A 20,450-nucleotide genomic window follows, 5' to 3' on the forward strand; every position below is an offset into this window, starting at 1 on the left:
TTATTTTTGATGAACAAATAACATAATTATTTTAAATTACTAAAAAGTTTAGTTTAAACTTTAAAGTGGTTAAATAGGGTAAGTGTAGTGTCTAGTTGAAGAGTAACAGTATCTGTGTGTCTCATCCTGTTAGTTAGGTTTGGTGTATTCTAATTTCTTTCCCTGATTGGTTATTCAACAGGAAAAAAGGTCCCATCTTTGTATGAATTTTTAAGTGCAAACTCTAAACTAACCAAACAAAGAAACAAAGTTGCCAATTTGCCATATTCTCACTGCATGTGTCTCTGAAAAATGAAAATGGTTCCAAAGTTGGGTGGTAGAGTTGAGGGTGGTGGAACTGGCTATGGAACCAGTCCTATCTGAATTTCAATATATAACTGCTTCAACGAAATTCATGGCTGCCACTTCCAATCTTTGGTGAAGTTCATTCCTTTTTGAGTTATTACTATGGCCCTTTTTGTCTCTTGTGCTGTAACCGTCATGGCTTACATGGGTTCAACTTCAATCATCTCGCTTTTCTCAATGGTACAGTTTCTTCTTCTTTCCCCTGCAAAGTTTCATCCTTTCTTATAGATTCCAGATTTTTCTATGTCTGAACTCTTTCGGATGGTTTTTATATCTTATTCTGTGAAATTCAGTACCCAAAGGATTGTTTGTTTGTTTGTATTGTTCTTTTCTTCCAGGTATATAGGAGCAGCTAGGCTTATTCAATAATAAAAAAATTATAAGTTGGTTCATGTATGATAAATATCACTCCTTTTCTGTGGATATTGTTGATCCCCTTCCAAAAAGAAATTGGAAATTGCGGAAGAATTTGTTTTATTTATTATTATCAAAATTCAAAACACAGTGAGGTTGCATATCTTTGATGTGCAATTTAGAATATTGACTTATTGAAAATAGTTGATTAAATTAATCAATTCCCAGCCTGTTTCTTGGCTCCTGAATTAGATGTAAGATTAACAGTTTATCATTATTTTGTTGTTTCTCATATGCTTTTCATATTTGTCCTAATCATGGTGCTGCAGGTTTAAACGATATGATCTGGTGATAACCTCTTTTGACTTTCAGCAATGATGGATTGGCAATTGTGGTTCAGTTTTGACTAAGTTCTTTCAGACGGGTCATCTGAGCAGATATTTGTATTCAATTTCACCTTATCTGTTGAATGTTCTAAACCCTTTCGTGCTTTAGAATCTGTAGTGTATGTGTTTTGGATAGTAATTAATATCCTTGGTTCTAGATAGACTTGTGGGGCAAATCTCCTTTGGCAATATAGCTTCCAATCTTGGAAGAAGCAAACTTATTATCCTTCCAAAAGAAGTTATTTATGTTTGAAGACTCTGCTCTGTTGGGCATTGGGCAAATCTCCTTTGGCAAAAGTTACTTAATTTCCTTTGGCTTGGAACAATTTCTGTCATCTCAAGACAAAGATTACTATTCTGAAGTAATTCCACTATCCACTAGGAACTATTTTCACTAGGGCAAATCTTCTTTGGCAACATTTGGTTACCTTACCTGCTTCCTCTAATTCCCCAAGTAGTTACTTCCTGAAAACCAGAAAAAAAAAAAAAGATACTTTCAGTCTTTGAAACTTCTTGAGTTTCTGTTTAAATTTCCAGTTCAAAAACTGGGCAAATCTCCTTTGGCATTTTGGAGTCCTTAGTTGACACAGGTTATCCTGTTAGGCTAAGCTCCTTTGGTATCTAATCATCAGTTTCAGACTTTCAGTGATCAAGATATTCCTTTTAAGAAACTGAGTTTCTATCTGAAAGAAATAGCAGTATCAATCAGGCATTGTACACGGCTCTCCTTGAGGTCAAGATCAACGTAGCTGTTGTGAATTGCTATATATACAGACACTAGGGTTTGATGATTCTATTTGGTTGAGAAGGTAATGATCTTATTGAATTCCTACTTATTGTTAATTTTCCTATATGAATATGAGAAAAATTGTCTGTCTAGTATGATCAATTGTCTGCTAAAGGCTTTGGTTAGTAAGGAAAGGAGACTACTATGCTTAGCTCTGTCAAAGAGAATAAATAGATAAATAATAAATAAACTCTACATTTTCATTACCAGGTCGTGTTCCTTTCCACAAGATATTACTGATTGCAGATTACTTCTGAATCTTATCTTTCTGAGTGGTGAGAATTCCTCTGCATTGACTACCAACTCTATCTTTTCCTATTGTTGTGTTATTATATTCTTGTGATTTTGCCATTGATGTTACAATGGACGCATTTATGACAGACATCTGGTTGATGGATTCACACATTGCTGATTCGGACTGGGAGACCTCCAGTGACAGCAGCAGCAGCGATGATCAAGAGGATATTGATTTTTTATATGGTGGGAAAGCTTGCAGCATATTATCCAGTTTAGAAGAAAGCATTGAAAAAATTGATGATTTTCTCTCATTTGAGAGGGCATTTGCTCATGGGGATGTGGTCTGCTCGTTGTCAGATCCATCTGGACAGATGGGCAGGGTTGTAAGTGTTGATATGTCTGTCGATTTGGAAAATGTTCGGGGAAACATATTGAAAAATGTAAACTCCAAGAAACTTCTGAAGATTCGCTCCATTTCAGAAGGTGATTTTGTGGTCAAGGGACCATGGCTTGGTCAAGTTCAAAAGGTGGTGGATAGAGTGACTGTATTGTTTGATGATGGAGCAAAATGTGAGATTATCGCATTGGAAAAAGAGAAGATTTTACCAATCAGTCAAAGTTTTCTTGAGGATTCACAGTATCCATACTATCCAGGACAAAGAGTAAAGGTTAAGTCTTCCACTGCTTCTAAATCGGCTAGATGGCTTTGTGGCACTTGGAGAGACAATCAAGATGAAGGAACTGTATATGCTGTGGATGCTGGTCTTGTTTATGTTAAATGGATCGCTTCTGTTCTTGGATTCAATTCTAATGTCAATGTCAATGATCCCACCTGCTGGCAAGATTCCAAAAACTTGACCTTGCTGTCGTGTTTTTCGCATGTAAACTGGCAGCTTGGTGATTGGTGCATGCTCCCTATCGCAGACCAAAAGAAAGAGATGTTTCAAGATTCTTCTACGAGTGATATTTCTGCTGAACATAATATGGCAAGAGGATATAAGAGAAGAAACCTCAACTCTAGTATTGGGGAAATATTCATAGTTGGGAAGATAAAGACTAAAGTGGATGTTGTGTGGCAAAATGGGGAACATACTTTGGGATTAGACCCACAGAACTTAATCCCAGTTAATGTCATAAACACTCATGAGTTTTGGCCTCAGCAGTTTGTACTGGAGAAAGGAGCTTCTGATGATCCTCTTAAGCCTAGCAGTCAAAGATGGGGTGTTGTTCAATCTGTCGACGCAAAAGAGCGTACGGTAACAGTACAATGGAAAACTGTTCCCATATCTGAGGTAGATAATCTGGCCGGAGAAACAATGATTGAAACTGTAAGTGCCTATGAACTTGTGGAGCACCCAGATTATTCTTGTTGTTTTGGTGATATTGTGTTCAAGGCTCAGAAACAGATTGATTCCCAAGCTGATAAGGATAATGCAAAGTCAGTGACCGACTTGAATGGAGATGATCCTCTGAGAGGCAAGGATGAAATCAGTGATCAGAATAAGTTCCCTGATGACTTTTACCTGTCTTGTTTTGGTAATGTTGTCAGTTTCGAAGATGGTGATGTTGAGGTGAAATGGGCTACTGGTTTAACAACCAAGGTATGAAATCAAACTTTTTGTTCTCAATATTTTGTAGTTAATGATGCTACTGGTCTGTGGTGAGATCAAACTTATGAAGTTTTTGTTTATGCTTATCAAGATGAAAATTTCGTTGTGCTTCTTAGGTATCTAAGCTGAAGTCAGGGTAGAGTTTGGTGAGATTAGGATGATTATTTCAACTCTCTTGTGATAGAATAGATAAATTATTCCTTTCATTGTCAGAATCCTTATATTTGATGAGCCGTGGAACTGAGATGGAACCATGTTAGACTTCGTTATATTACTTCACTTTGTAGCCTTTCATCTACGGGAAGTCCTTATAATTTTCCCCTCACAGGTTGTACCTTATGAAATTTTTCGCATTGATAAACATGAAGATTCAACTGCAACCCCTGTTCCTAATGAAGTAAATGTTGAGGAGTTGACTCATGAGATGATTGTACATGAAAGTCTTCCTTCTGACCAGAAGGGAAAGGTGAGGGCAATAACTTCTCGAATTATGCTTTCATATTACTATCACTTTTTTTTGTGTGTGAGATGCTTAATTGGGACATTGAGATATAGAGGTCTCATGTTAGAAATCAATAATCGTAATCTTTTTATTAGATTGATTAAGTTTTCCAAGGTTATTGTCCAATCATGAGCTGAGTTTCATGTTTTCATTATCAGGACTTATTAAATTGTGATAGTGGTAGAGGGAATCATGAAAAGCATCCAGGAGAGTGCAGTTCCTTTTCTATTCCTCAAGCTGCAATTGAACTTTTTTCAAGCATTAAAACCAGCATATTCCAAACATTTGGTGTAACTTCACTTTATGGAGCAGTTTCCCGAGTCCCTACATTTGAAGAGGAAAAAGGAACCAATTTTCTTGAAAAGAAAGATTTTGAAACTTGTGGTCCCTGCCCCGAGTCAACTCCAGTGAGTGGGTTGGAGACAAATGAAGACAAACTTCCATATTCTGAGTTCGTTAAGATTCATGAGAGAAATGATTCTCCAGTTTCTTTAGATAGCAACAGTTCTAATCAGTTAAAGCAGTTTGATATGATAGATAATTGCTCAGACCACCACTTTTTTGATAAGGGAAAAGGGTTGGCGATATCTCAGGTTAGAAATTTGCGTATCAGCAATTACAGCGACATATAATTACAATGAAAACCTTAATTTTATTCATCCCTTTTGTTTCATTGTAGGTAAAAAGAGATTGGGTGAAAAAGGTTCAGCAAGAATGGAGCATCCTGGAGAAAAATCTTCCTGGTTTGCATTTCATCTCATTGGTTTTGAAAACATGTTTTATATTATACAGTGCTTAAACTCAGAATATAAGCTCAGAGTTGGGTCAGAATATAAGTTCATAGTGTTTCTAATTCCTTTTTACATTGTAATTAATAGAGAAGATTAAGTTTGAGACCAGTTTCATTCTTAGGAAGACCAGGACCATTAGATTTGGTGGTAGTTACTGAAAACTTTTACTTTAGAAATCAAAGTCTCTGCAAATTCACTTAGTATATTTTTTGGCCAAACAGAAACTATTTATGTCCGTGTTTTCGAAGAAAGAATGGATCTCATGAGAGCAGCCATTGTGGGTGCGTCTGGGACGCCTTATCATGATGGGCTCTTCTTCTTTGACATATGTTTTCCTCGAGAGTATCCCAGTGAACCACCTGTAAGCTTTCGGATTTAGGTTTGCTGTGCTTGTTGAATTATTTTCATGTTTATTCATGCATAGAAAAACTGCATATTGGTTTATGAATATGCTCTAATGCAGTCATTTTGGCCATGTAAACTCCATGCAGATGGTGCACTACCATTCTGGTGGGCTCAGATTAAATCCTAATTTGTATGAGTCGGGAAAAGTGTGTCTGAGTCTCCTGAATACATGGACTGGCACGGCCAGCGAAGTGTGGAACCCTGCATCCTCCACAATCCTTCAAGTCCTTCTCTCCCTGCAGGCCCTTGTCCTTAATGAGAAACCTTATTTCAATGAGGCCGGATATGATCAACAAATTGGAAGAGCCGAAGGAGAGAAAAACTCAGTCAGTTACAATGAAAATGCTTTTCTTGTCACCTGCAAATCGATGTTGTATCTGTTGAGAAAGCCACCCAAGGTAAAATAAATACTACTAGTACTTAAGCTTGGTTTTCCTTTATTATTGTGAAATAGTGTTGGACATTTATTCATGTAAAACATGCATGCAATGTTGCCTGTTGCAGCATTTTGAGGCACTGGTGGAAGAGCACTTTAGACAACGCTCGTGTCATATACTTTCTGCCTGTAAGGCATATCTCGAAGGCGCTCCCATCGGAGGCACTTCTGGTTCTGGAAAATCCGAGGATGAAAACCAGAAGGGGACTTCTACAGGATTCAAAATTATGCTGGCTAAGCTCTTCCCCAAGCTTGTTGAGGCATTTTCTGATAAGGGAATTGATTGCAGCCAGTATATTGAGCTGCAAAAAGAAGCTAGTCCTAAGTAGTGAGTAATCCTGCTAGGACAGTCCAACCATATGTATAATTAATTTGTTTTCATGGGATCTGTAAAATATGTTAAAACACCCATCTATGCTATGTTCACTACAACCACGATTTGGTATGAAATGTCAATGATGTAAGCAAAAAAAAAAAAAAAAACCTTATGGTCTCTGTGTATCATATTTGATTGCATATGTGAAATATAATGAAAATGAAATAAGAAGCATTGCATTGATTGCTTTGCTTTATGCCTTAAATGTGTCTTTTCATGTTTCATGCACAATGATTTGATGTTATATAGCAGCAACTAGCAAATTAGCAATATCTAAGTATGGTTCCTAATCAAAGTATTGCTTATCTTCGATAAATCATGGTAAGAAACAAACATATTGGTGATCCTTGCATTCTAAAATATGACCGGTTTCAGAATAAAATGAAGCAAATGCAAACAATGCTTTGGTGAAGAACTGAAGATTGAGAACAAAACTACCATTAAAAAGGGTATAGACCTTAATTTATGTATACCTTGCTGCAACTAATGAGAGAGCAAGTTTAAAAAACAAGAGATTGATCACCTTTTTTTATTAATAATTACATCATTACACAGAGTTCAAAAATAAAAAAAGGATTTGTTGACTTTTATTTTAACCAAACGAACACAACGACCAACGGAAGGGAGCAAGAAACAGAAGTTTCAGCAATGGACTCCATTTCTTCTTCTTTTTCTTTTCTTCATCCATTGCTTCTAAACCCTTCAAAAACCCGCAATTCTCCATCGAACCCTAAATTTGTTATCTTTTTGTTCTTTTTCTTCTTCTCCTTCTTCACGTTCTCCTTTTCAGCCTCAGATTCTCCTTTTCAATCCACTTACATTCGCCTCTGCGACAACCTCGTCACCGCATTCCCGATCCGCCCCAATGCCGCCGCAACCTCCTCCGCTGCCATCGCCGACTCCCTCCGCTTCCAAACTGGCTACTTCACCAGCGCCCACCGCCTCTTCAACCGATCCGCCGCCTCCGACTACTCCAAGCGCCTCAATTTCCGCGTCACCTCCATTCGCATTACCCAAAACGACGACGTTTTCGAGCTCCGAGGCCAAATACTTCTTCAGCAGCGTCGGCCCAACACGAATTATAGAAGGTCGCTGAGGAAGGTTTACCGAGGTCACAGAGTTACGAATTGGGGAGTTTCACAGTGGATTCGAGCTACTCTCAGGGGGTTCTGGTCACGTTCTTCTGGTAAGCTTTGCATGCTTGGAACAGGATCTTATGGTTACAAGGTGATTAATGCTAATGTTGTTCTTAAGCTTAGTTACCCTTTGGATTTGAATGTTTTGGATCCTTTGGTTAGTGGAACCCTAGAAAGCTTTGATGACAAGAGTAGCTTGAATTACTTTGAACCTATTTCAATATTGGCTTTGTCTCAGGGTTCGGATTATAGGTTTACACTAGTTGGGAATGAGAATGGTGGTTGTGTTGGAGGATCTGATGGGGAGAATTTGCCCCTTGGAGACCTTAGCAAAGGAGCCTGCACTGTGTTTCGCGGACGGATGGATCAGTTTGAATTGGAATATGGTAGTCACTGTGGTGATGTTAATTGCAACCCTATTGGTTCCGGTGCCCAGAAGTTGCCGGATTTCTTGTATTTTTATGGTAGCAGATGTGCGACAAGACGAAGGGTTCAAATGTTGTTGGGTTTTCCTGACACCAGTTACCATGGTTTTATGTTTCCATTTTATCCTAATACAACGTTGATATCCGAGGGTGTGTGGGATGAGAAGGAGAATCGGCTTTGTGCATCTGCTTGCCGGATATTGAACTTCACAGGAGATTTAGGTAATCCTTATGTTGGAGATTGCTCAATTAAGCTTGCGCTGAGATTTCCTGCGGTTTTGTCGTTGAGAAACAGGAGTTCTGCTTTGGGCCAGATTTGGAGTGACAAAGGGATTGGTGATTCTGGTTACTTCGGTAAAGTTGGATTTAAGAGCTCCTTCAAGTCTGCAAGGGGTCTTCAAGGTTTCCAATATGTGTATACTGAGATTGAAAGGGTAAGAAAATATTGTGGAGGAAAGATGAATGATAGGGGGAAGGGAAGAAAGAAGTATCCAGATGGATATTCTTCTGATATGCGATTTAGCATGACCGTTAGAAGCAACAAAGGACAAGTAGCTTCTGGTTACTCATCACCACTATTTGTTGGGGAAGAGAGCTATGAAGGAAGGCTATATGGGGTTCCAACAAAGATGGGAAAGCTGAAATCACCAAGGACTGGATCAGATAATTATAGCAGTTTGTTGAACGTCAGCTATACAATGAACTTTAACCCTCCACCTGATTTCAACCTCACTGGTCAAATCTCTTCAGGTGAAGTTAAAATTAGTGCTGAAGGAATCTACAATAGGAATACTGGAAATTTGTGTATGACAGGATGTAGGAATTTGAGATCAAATGGCAAAATACTGATGAAGAATGAGTCAATGGACTGTGAAATAGTAATTAATGTCCAGTTTTCTGCATTGAATGCAAAGCGACGTGACTCTGTTAAAGGAACTATAGAGAGCACTAGACTAAAGTCTGATCCTTTCTATTTTGGTCCTCTTCAGCTGTCTTCAAGTTCCATTTACACGAGTCAGGCAGATGCATCAATCTGGAGAATGGATTTTGAGATTGTTATGTTGTTGATATCAAACACACTTGCATGTTTACTTGTAGGATTGCAACTCTTACATGTGAGAAAGCACCCAGAAGTGCTTCCTTACATTTCGGTTGTGATGTTGCTTGTTATTACTCTAGGTCACATGATTCCCCTGATTTTGAACTTCGGAACCTTGTTTAGCCACAGCCAGCAGACTGTGTTTCTTGGGAGTGAAGGTTGGTTTCAAGTGAATGAAGTAGTTGTGAGGATGGTGACAATGATTGCTTTCCTTCTCGAGCTGCGTCTTCTCCATTTGACCTGGTCTTCGAGACAGCATGAAGGAAGCCAGCCAGGTTTGTGGGTTTCCGAGAAAAAGGTTCTTTGTATGACTCTACCATTGTACGTTGGTGGCACACTCGTTGCTTGGTTCGTGCATATATGGAAGAGTGGTCACAAGAAAGGATCTAGATCATTTCGGCTATCACGCCACAGGTTTAAGTTTCCTCTTGGTCAAGCTTACCAGTCTCCTTCCATCTTGGAAGACTTAAAATCCTATGCTGGTTTGCTCCTCGACGGTTTTCTGCTCCCACAAATAATATTTAACATAACATCCAAAGCAGAAGGGAATACTCTGGCATCTTCTTTTTATGTGGGAACAACCATTGTTCGGATACTGCCCCATGCATATGATCTTTACAGGGCTCACACTACTGCATGGTTCCTTGATTCATCATATATCTATGCAAACCACAGAATGGGTTTTTACTCCACTGCGTGGGACATTGTAATACCATGCGGTGGTGTTCTGTTTGCAGTCCTTGTATACTTACAACAGAGATTTGGCAGCAGGTGCATTCTTCCAAAGAGGTTTAGAGAGAGTTCTGTATATGAGAAAGTACCTGCTATTGGTAATGATGAATTGTGATAGCTTAAACTGATATAATATTATTGATTGCAGTATGTATAATGATTTGTAGCCTCCAAATTTTTGAGCTATGGATGGCATAGATTGCAGTGTCACATACACAGTTCACATTATAGCAACAGAGGATTTTTTGGCCCTGCAGGCGGCTTATCATATCTTGTTACACAAATTTTGCCCCCGTTATTATTACTATTTTTTCTTTAGCTTCCTTGATCTCGAAGGATGTATCACTGCAAAAGAAAGAGAGCTTTTATTTTTCTCTCATTTGTTATCCCCTAATCAAACACCAGAGTCAACATCAATCTGTAATGTTGTCGTTTCTTTCTTGGTCTGGAATTTCTAATGTTATCTGATCTTCACATCACTTCACACGGGCAGGAACCTTTATTTATTTAAAATAAATAATAAATAAATTCAAAATGTTATCTGATACTAGAGGTTCAAACTTCATGGTCACTAGCAAAAGGTTAAGAATTTGAGATTTATATATAATAATTTTAACGTGTCCAATATTTGCAGCAGCTGTCAAACGAAAGTAGAAGAGCCTAGAAAATCAATGAAGATGTGACAATGAAGTATATAGTTACATAAGGTTGCACTCTAACAAGATGTACAGCAAGTTGATTGATAATTATAATACTCTACAGAATATTGGGTGATTGTACATAAGCTATCACTATTTCGAAGAGAAGGCTAAGCCTGTTTGAGAAAGCACAACCTGAAAAATAAATGCCAAGTTTTGAATTAGAATTCTATTAAGAACTGTTAGAAGAAATATTTTTTGCAGGTAAGTTTCATATACCATCAACTAATAACAATCATACATGACATAACTTCAGGTAGAAAAAAGCGCATAAAAAATCAATCATGCAGTTTCTTCTGTGAATATTGTAGCAATTAGCAAAGAGAATTGAAGGAGAATTTAGATGGCCCAAAACGGAGTATTTATTCATTCAATAAAACAATGGCCTTCACATTCAACATGATTTATCAGCATTTCAACAGCAGCTACATGACTTGTTGCTTAACTGAAATTGATTGAAAATGAAGCTATGAAAAGAATCTAGTGCTTTTGGTCTGTACATACATGGGTTTATATGTAGGCATCCGTTCATCATGGTTACAAACAGTCAAAGTCGCCACCTGATGCTAGTGTCTAGTTGTCCATAACCTTCTCTCTATTTCTTTTACAGGTCCAATAACATGTTACAGGATTCTTGACAAAACTACGTGGGCAACTACAGAAACCCATCTCTCACCAGCAATGCCGTAACCTTTGTCTTTGGTGTGACCTGCAAATGCATATTATCAAACTAACGTAAGCAAAACATACATATTCGTATATTACTATCTAAATACCAAAACTTCCAAGTTACAATTTTGTAGTTCATGCTTTCAGGGCTAGTTTCAGTTTAATTGGTATGATTCAACTTCAGAGTACTACTACTAATTAGCATAGACAATATCCAAGTATCCAAAGATAATACTACTAAAAGACAAAATTAACGAATGAGTATACAAATTTCACTAAGTATAAAAATGATTTGGACGGAAAAAAAAGATATCTCATCACATTACATTTTAAGCAGACTTCTTGCCAGTAAGTATTCTAGATATCTGAAGACCCCTGCTGAAGGCTTCATTGAAGAGAATCCTAGTTTGCATTGATTGAAATCCAGGTAACCATGAAAGCACTGCCACAGGAGCCATAACAATAATCCCAAACATCAAATCATACAGCCGGGCTAGGGAAACCACAGTCTCCCATATCATAGTAGACTGTAGAAATGGTCTGAGCACCAGAGCAATTGAAATCATTCCCCAGCCAGTGGGAATGAACGCCATCATGCTTGTGATAAGATCAACAAATTTGAATTTAGTGAACTCTAGTAAGAGAACAAGTACAAGAACTGTGACCACAATCACTAGAAACTGAACCAGTCGATAATATATGTGCTCCTTTGTAGCATATTTATCCCGTGCATATGCCATGATAATATAAATACCAACAACCACAACCATGTATATCCACGACAGCAAGTAGACACTTATACTGGTATTGCCATTTGCAATGCCTAGCTGATAAACGATACCATACTGAAAGAAGAAGAATCGAATATCTAAGATGATTTCCAACAGCTTTCCCCAGATACCTGTTGTTCTCAAATGGTCTTGTTCTTCATACCACCATGTTTCCCAGCTATATTCTGCCTTCTTGAATGGGCCACCTGGATACCATATCCAATTCATAAAATCCTCAAAGTCATATACTGTCTTCAACCAATCAAACCCAGAAGGATTAAAAACAAAGGGGGACATTATCCAGGAAACTACAAGAAACCAACTTGAGATCGTCATTGCTATGTACACAAAAGTATTCTTGGCCAATGGACTATGAGATGCATATACAATTAAAATAACTCCAAGTTCAATAGCCTTCACAAAATGGCTTCGTGCATATAACCGATAGTTCTCAGCAAAACTTTTGTGCTCCACCACAAAACCACGACCAGTGGCCCGGTACTTTGCACCCCCATGAAGTATAGTGCGACCAAAGTAATGGGAACGGGTTCCCAAGGAAAATGTATAGAATAATGATGCAAGCTGCAACTGCATCGTCAAGAAATCCCACACAGCTGGAAGGAATCCATGCTCAAGAGTGTTCTCCACGATCATTGGCAGAGCAGTGAAAAGACCAAGCTGGATTATAAACTGCTGATTTATGACAGCACCAAGGGCTTTATTGTTGGTAGCATTATTCATGGCTTCCCCCTCAATGCCACTGAGAGCCATATAAAGGCGGCCCCAAAGGAAGGCATAGACTGTCAGTACAATAACCATGGAGTTGAAATAAAATCCTACAGTTGTATAGAACACTGAGAGCATGCGAAAGAAGTCCAATCTATGGCCCAGCCGGTAAACATCTCTGCTTAGAATTTGCTCACCGTTGCCACTAGAAACCTTTGCTTCAAACATGGATACCTGATTCAAACCAACATCTCTTCCTTTGCCTACCTGTATATATTCATGATGTGTTACATTGCCACCGCGCAGTGTACAATTGAATCCAGCAAAAATATCTTCACTGATATTGATGACTCTAGAGGCCTTGCTCACTCCACCCCGACCTAAGAACCAGAATCTATCAAACACATCCGGGTGACCATAGTGCATTCTTACTTTCAAGGGGTTTGCTAAAACACGCTGGCCTAGTGTCACAAAACTTGTCTCTTGTGCTGACATGAACCAAGCAAGAGATGAAACAGAACCAGTGAAGATATTCTCTCGGACCCCCAAAATTGTTGGCTTCCTAATACCATAGTGGATGTTAAACTCCTCCAACAAATTTCGCATTTTGAGAGCCTCCTCAAAATAATTGTCCTGGTTCATATCAATGGTCTGAACTGCATCACCCCGTGTAAAGATTATTGCATGATTCTGATTCTCTGGCTTCCCTTCTCCGAGTTTCAAAGGTCCAGGCAATCTGATCCGATAAATTTCAACCTCACTCTGCAATTGCTGATCATATTTAACAAGAACAGAGTAATATTCAGTTTCATCCCTCCCCAAAGAAACCTCATCAACATATGCCACCCGAAGGGCCTCATTATTTTGCATCAAATACAATATCTCTTCAGCACGGGGATTTTTTTCTGCCTTGTGGCGCCCATACAGCTGGCAGGCCAGCACATATGAGAATTTCATCAAAGCACTCCCATATTCATGTCCCTTGAACAACAGGGCCACACTGCTATCTGCCCTCCTGAGATTCCGTGCAGATGGAGGCCTATTTGAGGATAGGTCATTCAAACTGCTGTTATGATTTGTTGGATTATGTGAACCAATATGTTCTGATCCCTGTCTTATGTCCATCTCAGAGGCTGAATCAAGAAAGGAAAGCATCTTCAGGGCCCTATAATAATACATCATGCCCCGGACTGTGCGAGATAATGTTTGACCTCTATAAGATACCCAAAGGCGAAGGTCCCTTGCTTTAGCTGTCCAGATATCATCCTCATCTTCCAAGCCTTCTCTATGCATCCTTTCAATAAAATTTCTCCATTCATCCTCATAAATCCTCTGCAAATAGTATAAGGTAGTGACACCGTCCTCGTTCTCCTTGCGGAGAGACTCTTTGCTATAGACAACTTCCTCATCATAATACGGGGTCAAAATACTGAAAGCCATCATTTTTTCAACTTTGGGAGCACGGGGCATGTTCATAAACAAGGAATTGCTAAAGAAAGCAATCCGTCGTCTTGCCTCAAGATTCAAAGGAACATTGTGCATTGAGTCTCTGGAAGTAAGAATTGTATGCAACCGTCTGAGCTGCTTAATGAAAACTGTATCTTCAGCGTCTGGAAACTGAATAGCATTCTCAAAGAGCAATTCTGGGTCCTCAGGAACCAGACCTTCCTCCTTCAGTTGGGGGATGGACTTCTTCACCCTCGGGAATGATCTCACACACAGCTCATACAAGGCTTGCAACAAATTTACAGCTCTATCCAGATTGATCTCTGGTTTCAGCAATAGCTGAACAAAATCGCTCACCTTTTCATGTATCCTTGGTAACAGAGACATTCTGTAAGCTTCTGTTAACTTGCCCATCTGAATGTAGGTTTCTATCTCCCCAAATATATTATTCACAATGACGGACTCTCTTTCAGCTTTAATAATTGCACGAAACAAATATTTAATGCTATCATAAGCTTCAATGACAGCACACCGGCGATACTCATTCTTGCATATCCTCAACCAAAGGGACGTATCAGACTCATTTTCCAGCTCCTTTGCCTGACTGAGTGCCAGCAGAAGTTCATTGCAGAGAAGGAAACAAGGCCACCGAATAACTCTAATATTCCAGCAATTTGGCGGCAGTTCCAAGAGCTCAAATTCTCTATCACTGATGAGATCTTCCTCCCTGAAAGTAATGATAATCTCATTCCATATTAAGGCAAATCTAGTAGCCTCCACTTGGCTTGATTCAATCTTGGTGTAGGGTCCACCAAGTCCATAACGCAGTCTGAACCGGTGGATGGCATCACGAAGCTTCTTTATGGGTGATGCTTTTTGACTTAGAAGCCTCTCCTCTGGCATCAGATTGAACTGCAATGCACTTGCGAAGAACTGGAACCTAAGTCTGAGTTGTGAGATATTCCGAATTTCACCCAGATGTGAGAACAGACCAATGGTGGCACCGTACAAGGAAGAGAAAATAGAATACCATATCTGCAGATCCATGAAGTAAATCAGCACAACAGGTAACCAAAGCAAAACAACCGCTGTTCTGTTGGTTTTACTGAAAAACTCATGCCATTTGTAATGTTTCATCCTAAGCTTCAATAGAGCCTTTGTTGGTGCAACTAAAGGTTTAATCTGAATAAAATAACTGAAGGAAAACTTTGAAACCAATACAAGAACCCAGAAACAAGTATACTTTATATTATCTACAAGCCCTTGTCTCACACCACGACCCACAAAAATCCGAGTATGAAACCACCATGTCAAAAAGTATACAATACTCCAGTCTAATTCCTCGATGAAGTTGCGTAACCACGGCACTATGAAAAGTACCAAGGCCAACAGTTCTGGGATGAGAAAGAAAAGGACAGCCTTGAGAAATGTAATGATCCTCTGATTTGCCTCATCTGGCCAATCTCGATTAGAACCCTTTGCAATCCAAATCATTGCATAAAAGACAGAGAACAAAACAGTCCAAGTTATGGCAGCCATGCCCTTCAGTACCATCCTAACTCCAAGCCATTTAGTCTCCCTAGTAACCATGCTATACTGAGTCCCAGCATCAAGCACCGACTGAAGCAACCTTAGCACACTCCAAGTGATAAACAAGGTCAACATCTTTACCTGGACATCCCTCCCCTCCAATGCATCCCACGGATACTCAGTCCCCTCCCAAGCAACAATGATTGCAGCCTGCAAGAACAGAATGAGCATGACCCAAAGCCTATCAAAGCTCTTATAAACATTCCAGAATGACCTCTGCTCCACAAATCCGGTCTTCCCGACGCGCTTGTTCTTCGGAGTAGTCCCAAAGAAATTGCACTCCAAATTCAATGGCCACTGAAGCTTCTTCAAGCACCTCTTGCTCCAAAAATACTCATTAATATCATCATAGTTCCTCCATGCAGAGTGAGGAGCTTTTCCATTCCTACTGCTATCAACCTCAGTCTTAACAGTATAGTAAATAGGCATAACAACAGACTTCAAAAAGGCACAATCACCAGAAATAGAAGGTAAAAATGGACGACCAGTGTCAGGGTCTATGTGCTCATCAAGAACATAGTTAAGCTCTTTTGCCATGAAATGAAAGATATAAGAAATACACTCGGGAGCAAAACGAAGGTTACCGGACTCTCCCCAAACAAGGAGGAAGAGGCAGACATAGAGAAGCTCGCGGCGGAAGAGATCGTCAGGGGTGCGGCGCCGGGGGAAGATCACGTTCGATTTCATGCCGAGGTAGGAGCACCATGCTGTGTAGTTGCGGAGGAGCTTCCGCCGGAACTTCTTCAGAACGCCGCTGTCGAGAGCGTCGACGGCGGCAGGCGGCGGCTCCAACCGCATCTGCGAGTTGGCGAGGTGAAGAACAAGGTGCTCCCTCTGGTTCCGAGCGTTGTCGTTTTGGAACCCGAAGAACAACCTTAGCCAGTCGAAGAGGTCCATCTGCGGCTCCCTTGGTATGTACGGGTGCTCCGGTAGGTCGCCAACGGCACGGAGAGCCGCTGCGGCGGCGCGAACTTCCGGCGACCTCTGGGAAGGGTGGTCAGCAAGGACGTCGTGCACCGGAATAATGTTGTAGACTGAATTCACCGACGGAGGTGAAGGCGGCGGTGCGTAGTTCACGCCACCGCCACGCACGGCGGAGGGACGCTGTCGTAATTGCATTGGAAGCTAGGAAGTAGGAACCTGTCTAAACTACACCGTTTTTGAAGTCATTTCTCGTTTCCTCGAAAGAGTTAGTTCAACTTCTTCTCTCCAATATCTCGTGGTTTTTTGGTTTTCTGAGTTTCACTATTTTCCCGTTAGCTATGGCGGAAGGAGTAGAGTGAGCGAGTGTGCGAGGAAGGAGAAGTAGACGTACACGAAAAAAAACTGATCCTTCTCTTTTTTTTTACTTTTTCTTAATCTGACACCTTCACGCGGCGGGGAGCCGCGGTGATTTCCACGCTCCCGTTGCGGTGGTTGGTTTATACTGGATTACTGGGGGGTTTTAGTTTCTAGTGGGACCCGTTAGCAGTCTTAGCACCATCATTAAAAGTTGCTGAAACGGTTTATCAATCGGGTAACTAGTAACAATGAGTTATGTGGGATCCTGAATGAGATTCGAATCATGGTTGTGATGATTAGGAAATGGACGGCCCTGATGAAAGCGTTTGAAAATGCGACGTTATAGGTGGTGGCGTGCGGAATTGAATGGAGAGTACAGTGTTTATGTTACCAACAGAGACAGGGACCGAGGGAATCTCTGCCTTTGAGTTTGAGATTATGGGTAATTTTGTATTTTTTCATATTGATATATTGCGTTTGTTCCGTGGCACGTGCGACACGTGGGGAGCTGCATCAGCATCTCTTTGTTTTTTCGTCTCAAATAAATGCATGATCATTGTTCAATGTCCATACTCCATAGAGTTCTTTTTGATAAATTTGTCAATAAATGTTAATTAATAAAGAGCCTTGGGTTCACTTATCTGGCTCATTAGTAGGGTTTTTNNNNTGGTCTTAATCACTTCAAAGCCATCCTTGAACCACTTACTTTTTAAAAATTATAATGGAGTGCTTTGCTGAAATCGAATATGTGCCAAAAGCATATCATAGCGATATCTTCTTTTGAGTAATTAGTCTTGTTTTGTTTCAAATGGAATATTTTGTTTGGCCCTACCAAAACTTACGACTGTAGATAATTTGGCTGAAAATTAAAATCGAATCTCCTCATATGTCTTTGTGAGACAAGGAAGAAAAGGGTTAAAAATATGGTTTATGTTGCGTGCCAATATTAACAGTCAATATGCAATCACATAGTCCATTAAGTGCACTCAGTTATACTATATGAAATTAATTACAATGTCTGCCTGAATATTCTCATGGATCAAAGCCTCAACACGGAGCCCACCTCCCAAAAATAATACTATAAAAAAAGATAGGAGTTCAACATTGCACATGCATGTGTAAGTAACATTGGAGTTTTTTTATTTACATACACCGTTCTCAATTATTCAACTTACTATCCTTAGACAAATAAAAATAACAATTTGCTTTAAAATCGCTATGATATTCAACTACTAATTATGTGTCTTATTAGAAAGTGTACCTAATTCAAATTCAAATCTTAATTATAACTAAAAAGTTGATATATAAAATCGATAAGGAAAAGGTGTGTGTTAGATGTAATTTACCAAAAGAAATTCTTGCATGCTCTAATGAAGGATTTTGTATGTACTCCTTGTTTTTATCAACATTTCTTCTTTTCATCTTAAACGCGGAATAGAAAATATATTTACCACTACATTATTGTTGGCACTCAATGTAATACCAATCGTTATCATATTAAATGTTAAATTTACAGAAAATCTAATACGCTTGCAATGGACATCATTAATTTATACAAATTATTCTTCAATTCCTCTTTACATGAAATATACATCAAAGAGAATGGTTACATTTGTAATTAAACTCGAAAAAAAATCTAACATTAAAAGATCGGTGTTCTTTGTTCAATACTTCAATTAGTAGATTGAAACGTGGACAGAACACAATTGCTATTATAGACATGATCATTGTACTATACTTCAGCCATTATAGACATGATCACTGTACATATGAGCAGTAATATTTAGACCCTCAAGCATTGCTTCTCCTCTGGTGTTGAAGTTGAACGCACATATTCCACCATTGTTGATATCAATAGAACGAAACCTAAATATTTTTATCAATGTCTACTCGTCAATATAATTGAGTAATGTTGATGTACTATAAAAGAGTTTTAGGTAATAATGATTGAGCAAAATTAGCAATACTTTTTTCACTAAACTTAAGAGTTTAAATATTTAATTACGTGATCAATAATCTTACCTCTCGGGACCAAGGCCTAAAGCAGTGCAAGTTAATGCTCTCAATATAGATTTGTGAGTTATGATCAGAAAACTTTCTCCCTGAAGAAGGCAGGTTTTCTTAATACTCTGTCAATTTTAAATCAATACTTGCAAGAGGGAATAACGTTAAAAACGTAAAATCTTACAGGTGATAACAAGATTTCCTTCCAACAAGCTCTTGCAGCACCCCATAGATCTCGCACCGGATATCTACCATTCATGACAAAATTAGCTGGATCTTCTCTCCAGGTTATGTACTCTTTCGGATATATTCGCTTCGCATCCACTGCCTCCAAATTATGAACATACTGATTTAGCTTAGACACAAAGAATAGTAGGTAGTCAACAATGTCAAAAAAATATTATCATACAGCTTTTAATGGTTGAGAACCATGTCAAAAAAAAATTGACCAAATAATAATAAATAGATTTAGTTAGAGAGGTAGTCACACCATTTTTCATGCCTTCAAGGTGATATAGAGATATCTCTCTAAGCGAATCAAGGTAAATCAATGGTTTTTCTCTCCCTTGCCATATAATTTCAGCGGTTTGCTACATCAAACAACACGAAGATTTATTAATAAACTCATGATCAAAATTAGCATAATTGAGAATTGAATTTCATTGGCACCTAACTTTAGCGCGAGATATTGGACTTGCAAAACACTGGTCAAAGTACAAATTTTCCAAGGCTTTCTTGCACCTCTCTGCTTGCTTCTCCCCGTCTTCAGTTAGTACAGACAAATCTGAACTTCCCTGAACAGTTGAACATACATGCTTAATTTAATTATAACACTGCCAGATGCAACAAAAGAATGTTCCACCTAAAGCATCTAATCAACAAACTAAGACATCAATCCTAGAAACACTTTAGAATTACTCTAAATTTATAACTATTCTCCTATACATAGTTGTACAAAATCAAGACACAATGAACAGAAAATTAATTCATGCATTGGAAAGTGAAAACCGATAAACTCAAAAGTAGAAAATAAACCTGGATCCTACTTTCTGCATTCCAAGTACTAAGACCATGTCTTAGAATCATGACTTTCTTTGGCGAAGCGATTAACTCATTTGTTAGGGAAGCTGTTCCTTTGGTAAAATCATAAGCCCCACCAGTTAAAGACAAATTAATTCTAGTTGGAAGTTTCTCTGCAATAATGACACACGTTGTATTAGAGGTAATTGGAAATTGCAAGTTATAAGCGTATAAGAGTGAAAAGAGAATATTTGAGGTGTCACCTGATGGAGTAACCTCATGACTTGAACAACGAATTGGGAGAGATAAGATTGAAGGGGTACGAAGAAGCTGAACTTTGAAAGAAGAAGAAGAGAAGAAAGACAAAGAAGAAAAAGGAGAACTCAACACAAACCCAGCACCGAGTATTTCCATTTCCATTTTCGATCACAATTCAGAAGCTCATGTTCTGAGCTTTGCGGACCATAAAATTTCAATTCCTGAGATATATCCGAAAAATATCTCCCTTCCAATATATAATATCTAGGATATGTCTTCTCTATTTGTTTGTTTGAGATCGTACAATTTTATAATTGTTATTTATGTGTATTATGTTTATTATAGTTATCTAAATTATTGGTTCTAT

At 38.8% G+C, this 20,450-nt stretch overlaps 4 protein-coding genes across 6 annotated transcripts; 2 read left to right on the forward strand and 2 right to left on the reverse strand.

The window, feature by feature from the left end:
- Positions 111-6,428, forward strand: LOC107622175 (probable ubiquitin-conjugating enzyme E2 24). Of its 2 annotated transcripts, XM_016324063.2 has the most exons (10): positions 112-525; positions 1,029-1,894; positions 2,083-2,147; positions 2,254-3,710; positions 4,048-4,185; positions 4,380-4,814; positions 4,901-4,964; positions 5,234-5,373; positions 5,504-5,815; positions 5,922-6,428. In XM_016324063.2, the coding sequence occupies exons 4-10, from the start codon at positions 2,265-2,267 to the stop codon at positions 6,180-6,182; spliced, it is 2,796 nt and encodes a 931-aa protein (XP_016179549.1). In that variant the 5' UTR covers positions 112-525; positions 1,029-1,894; positions 2,083-2,147; positions 2,254-2,264; the 3' UTR covers positions 6,183-6,428. The 2 variants fall into 2 exon arrangements, with proteins under 2 accessions (XP_016179550.1, XP_016179549.1); XM_016324064.2 differs by lacking the exon at positions 2,083-2,147 and having other exon boundaries at positions 111-525.
- Positions 6,704-9,949, forward strand: LOC107622174. The gene is made up of 2 exons (XM_021113210.1): positions 6,704-7,456; positions 7,604-9,949. Exons 1-2 carry the CDS (start codon positions 6,878-6,880, stop codon positions 9,734-9,736), a joined length of 2,712 nt encoding a protein of 903 aa, XP_020968869.1. The 5' UTR covers positions 6,704-6,877; the 3' UTR covers positions 9,737-9,949.
- Positions 10,202-17,208, reverse strand: LOC107622171 (callose synthase 11). Of its 2 annotated transcripts, XR_001616111.2 has the most exons (3): positions 11,315-17,208; positions 10,824-11,028; positions 10,202-10,454 (listed from the first exon to the last, which is right to left on the reverse strand). XR_001616111.2 is itself a non-coding variant. In XM_016324061.2 (2 exons), exon 1 carries the CDS (start codon positions 16,637-16,639, stop codon positions 11,318-11,320), a length of 5,322 nt encoding a protein of 1,773 aa, XP_016179547.1. In that variant the 5' UTR covers positions 16,640-17,208; the 3' UTR covers positions 10,647-11,028; positions 11,315-11,317. The 2 variants fall into 2 exon arrangements, 1 of the variants encoding a protein (XP_016179547.1); XM_016324061.2 differs by lacking the exon at positions 10,202-10,454 and having other exon boundaries at positions 10,647-11,028.
- Positions 18,320-20,324, reverse strand: LOC107624377 (probable 2-carboxy-D-arabinitol-1-phosphatase). Its single transcript, XM_016326875.2, has 7 exons — positions 20,089-20,324; positions 19,841-19,998; positions 19,480-19,599; positions 19,296-19,395; positions 18,990-19,129; positions 18,824-18,903; positions 18,320-18,667 (listed from the first exon to the last, which is right to left on the reverse strand). Exons 1-7 carry the CDS (start codon positions 20,243-20,245, stop codon positions 18,541-18,543), a joined length of 882 nt encoding a protein of 293 aa, XP_016182361.1. The 5' UTR covers positions 20,246-20,324; the 3' UTR covers positions 18,320-18,540.

The sequence above is a fragment of the Arachis ipaensis genome, chromosome B10 (genome assembly GCF_000816755.2).
Source record: "Arachis ipaensis cultivar K30076 chromosome B10, Araip1.1, whole genome shotgun sequence".
NCBI classification, from domain to species: Eukaryota; Viridiplantae; Streptophyta; class Magnoliopsida; order Fabales; family Fabaceae; genus Arachis; species Arachis ipaensis.

Coding starts and splice junctions, on each gene's coding strand:
- LOC107622171 (XM_016324061.2), bottom strand. CDS start 16,639: ATGCAATTACGACAGCGTCCCTCCGCCGTGCGTGGCGGTGGCGTGAAC.
- LOC107622174 (XM_021113210.1), top strand. CDS start 6,878: ATGGACTCCATTTCTTCTTCTTTTTCTTTTCTTCATCCATTGCTTCTA. Junction 7,457..7,603: donor CAGGATCTTATGGTTACAAG/GTGATTAATGCT, acceptor GCTTTGTCTCAG/GGTTCGGATTATAGGTTTAC.
- LOC107622175 (XM_016324064.2), top strand. CDS start 2,265: ATGGATTCACACATTGCTGATTCGGACTGGGAGACCTCCAGTGACAGC. Junction 3,711..4,047: donor CTACTGGTTTAACAACCAAG/GTATGAAATCAA, acceptor TTCCCCTCACAG/GTTGTACCTTATGAAATTTT. Junction 5,374..5,503: donor AGTATCCCAGTGAACCACCT/GTAAGCTTTCGG, acceptor AACTCCATGCAG/ATGGTGCACTACCATTCTGG.
- LOC107624377 (XM_016326875.2), bottom strand. CDS start 20,245: ATGGAAATGGAAATACTCGGTGCTGGGTTTGTGTTGAGTTCTCCTTTT. Junction 19,999..20,088: donor TCATGAGGTTACTCCATCAG/GTGACACCTCAA, acceptor TCATTATTGCAG/AGAAACTTCCAACTAGAATT. Junction 19,600..19,840: donor ATGCAGAAAGTAGGATCCAG/GTTTATTTTCTA, acceptor TCAACTGTTCAG/GGAAGTTCAGATTTGTCTGT.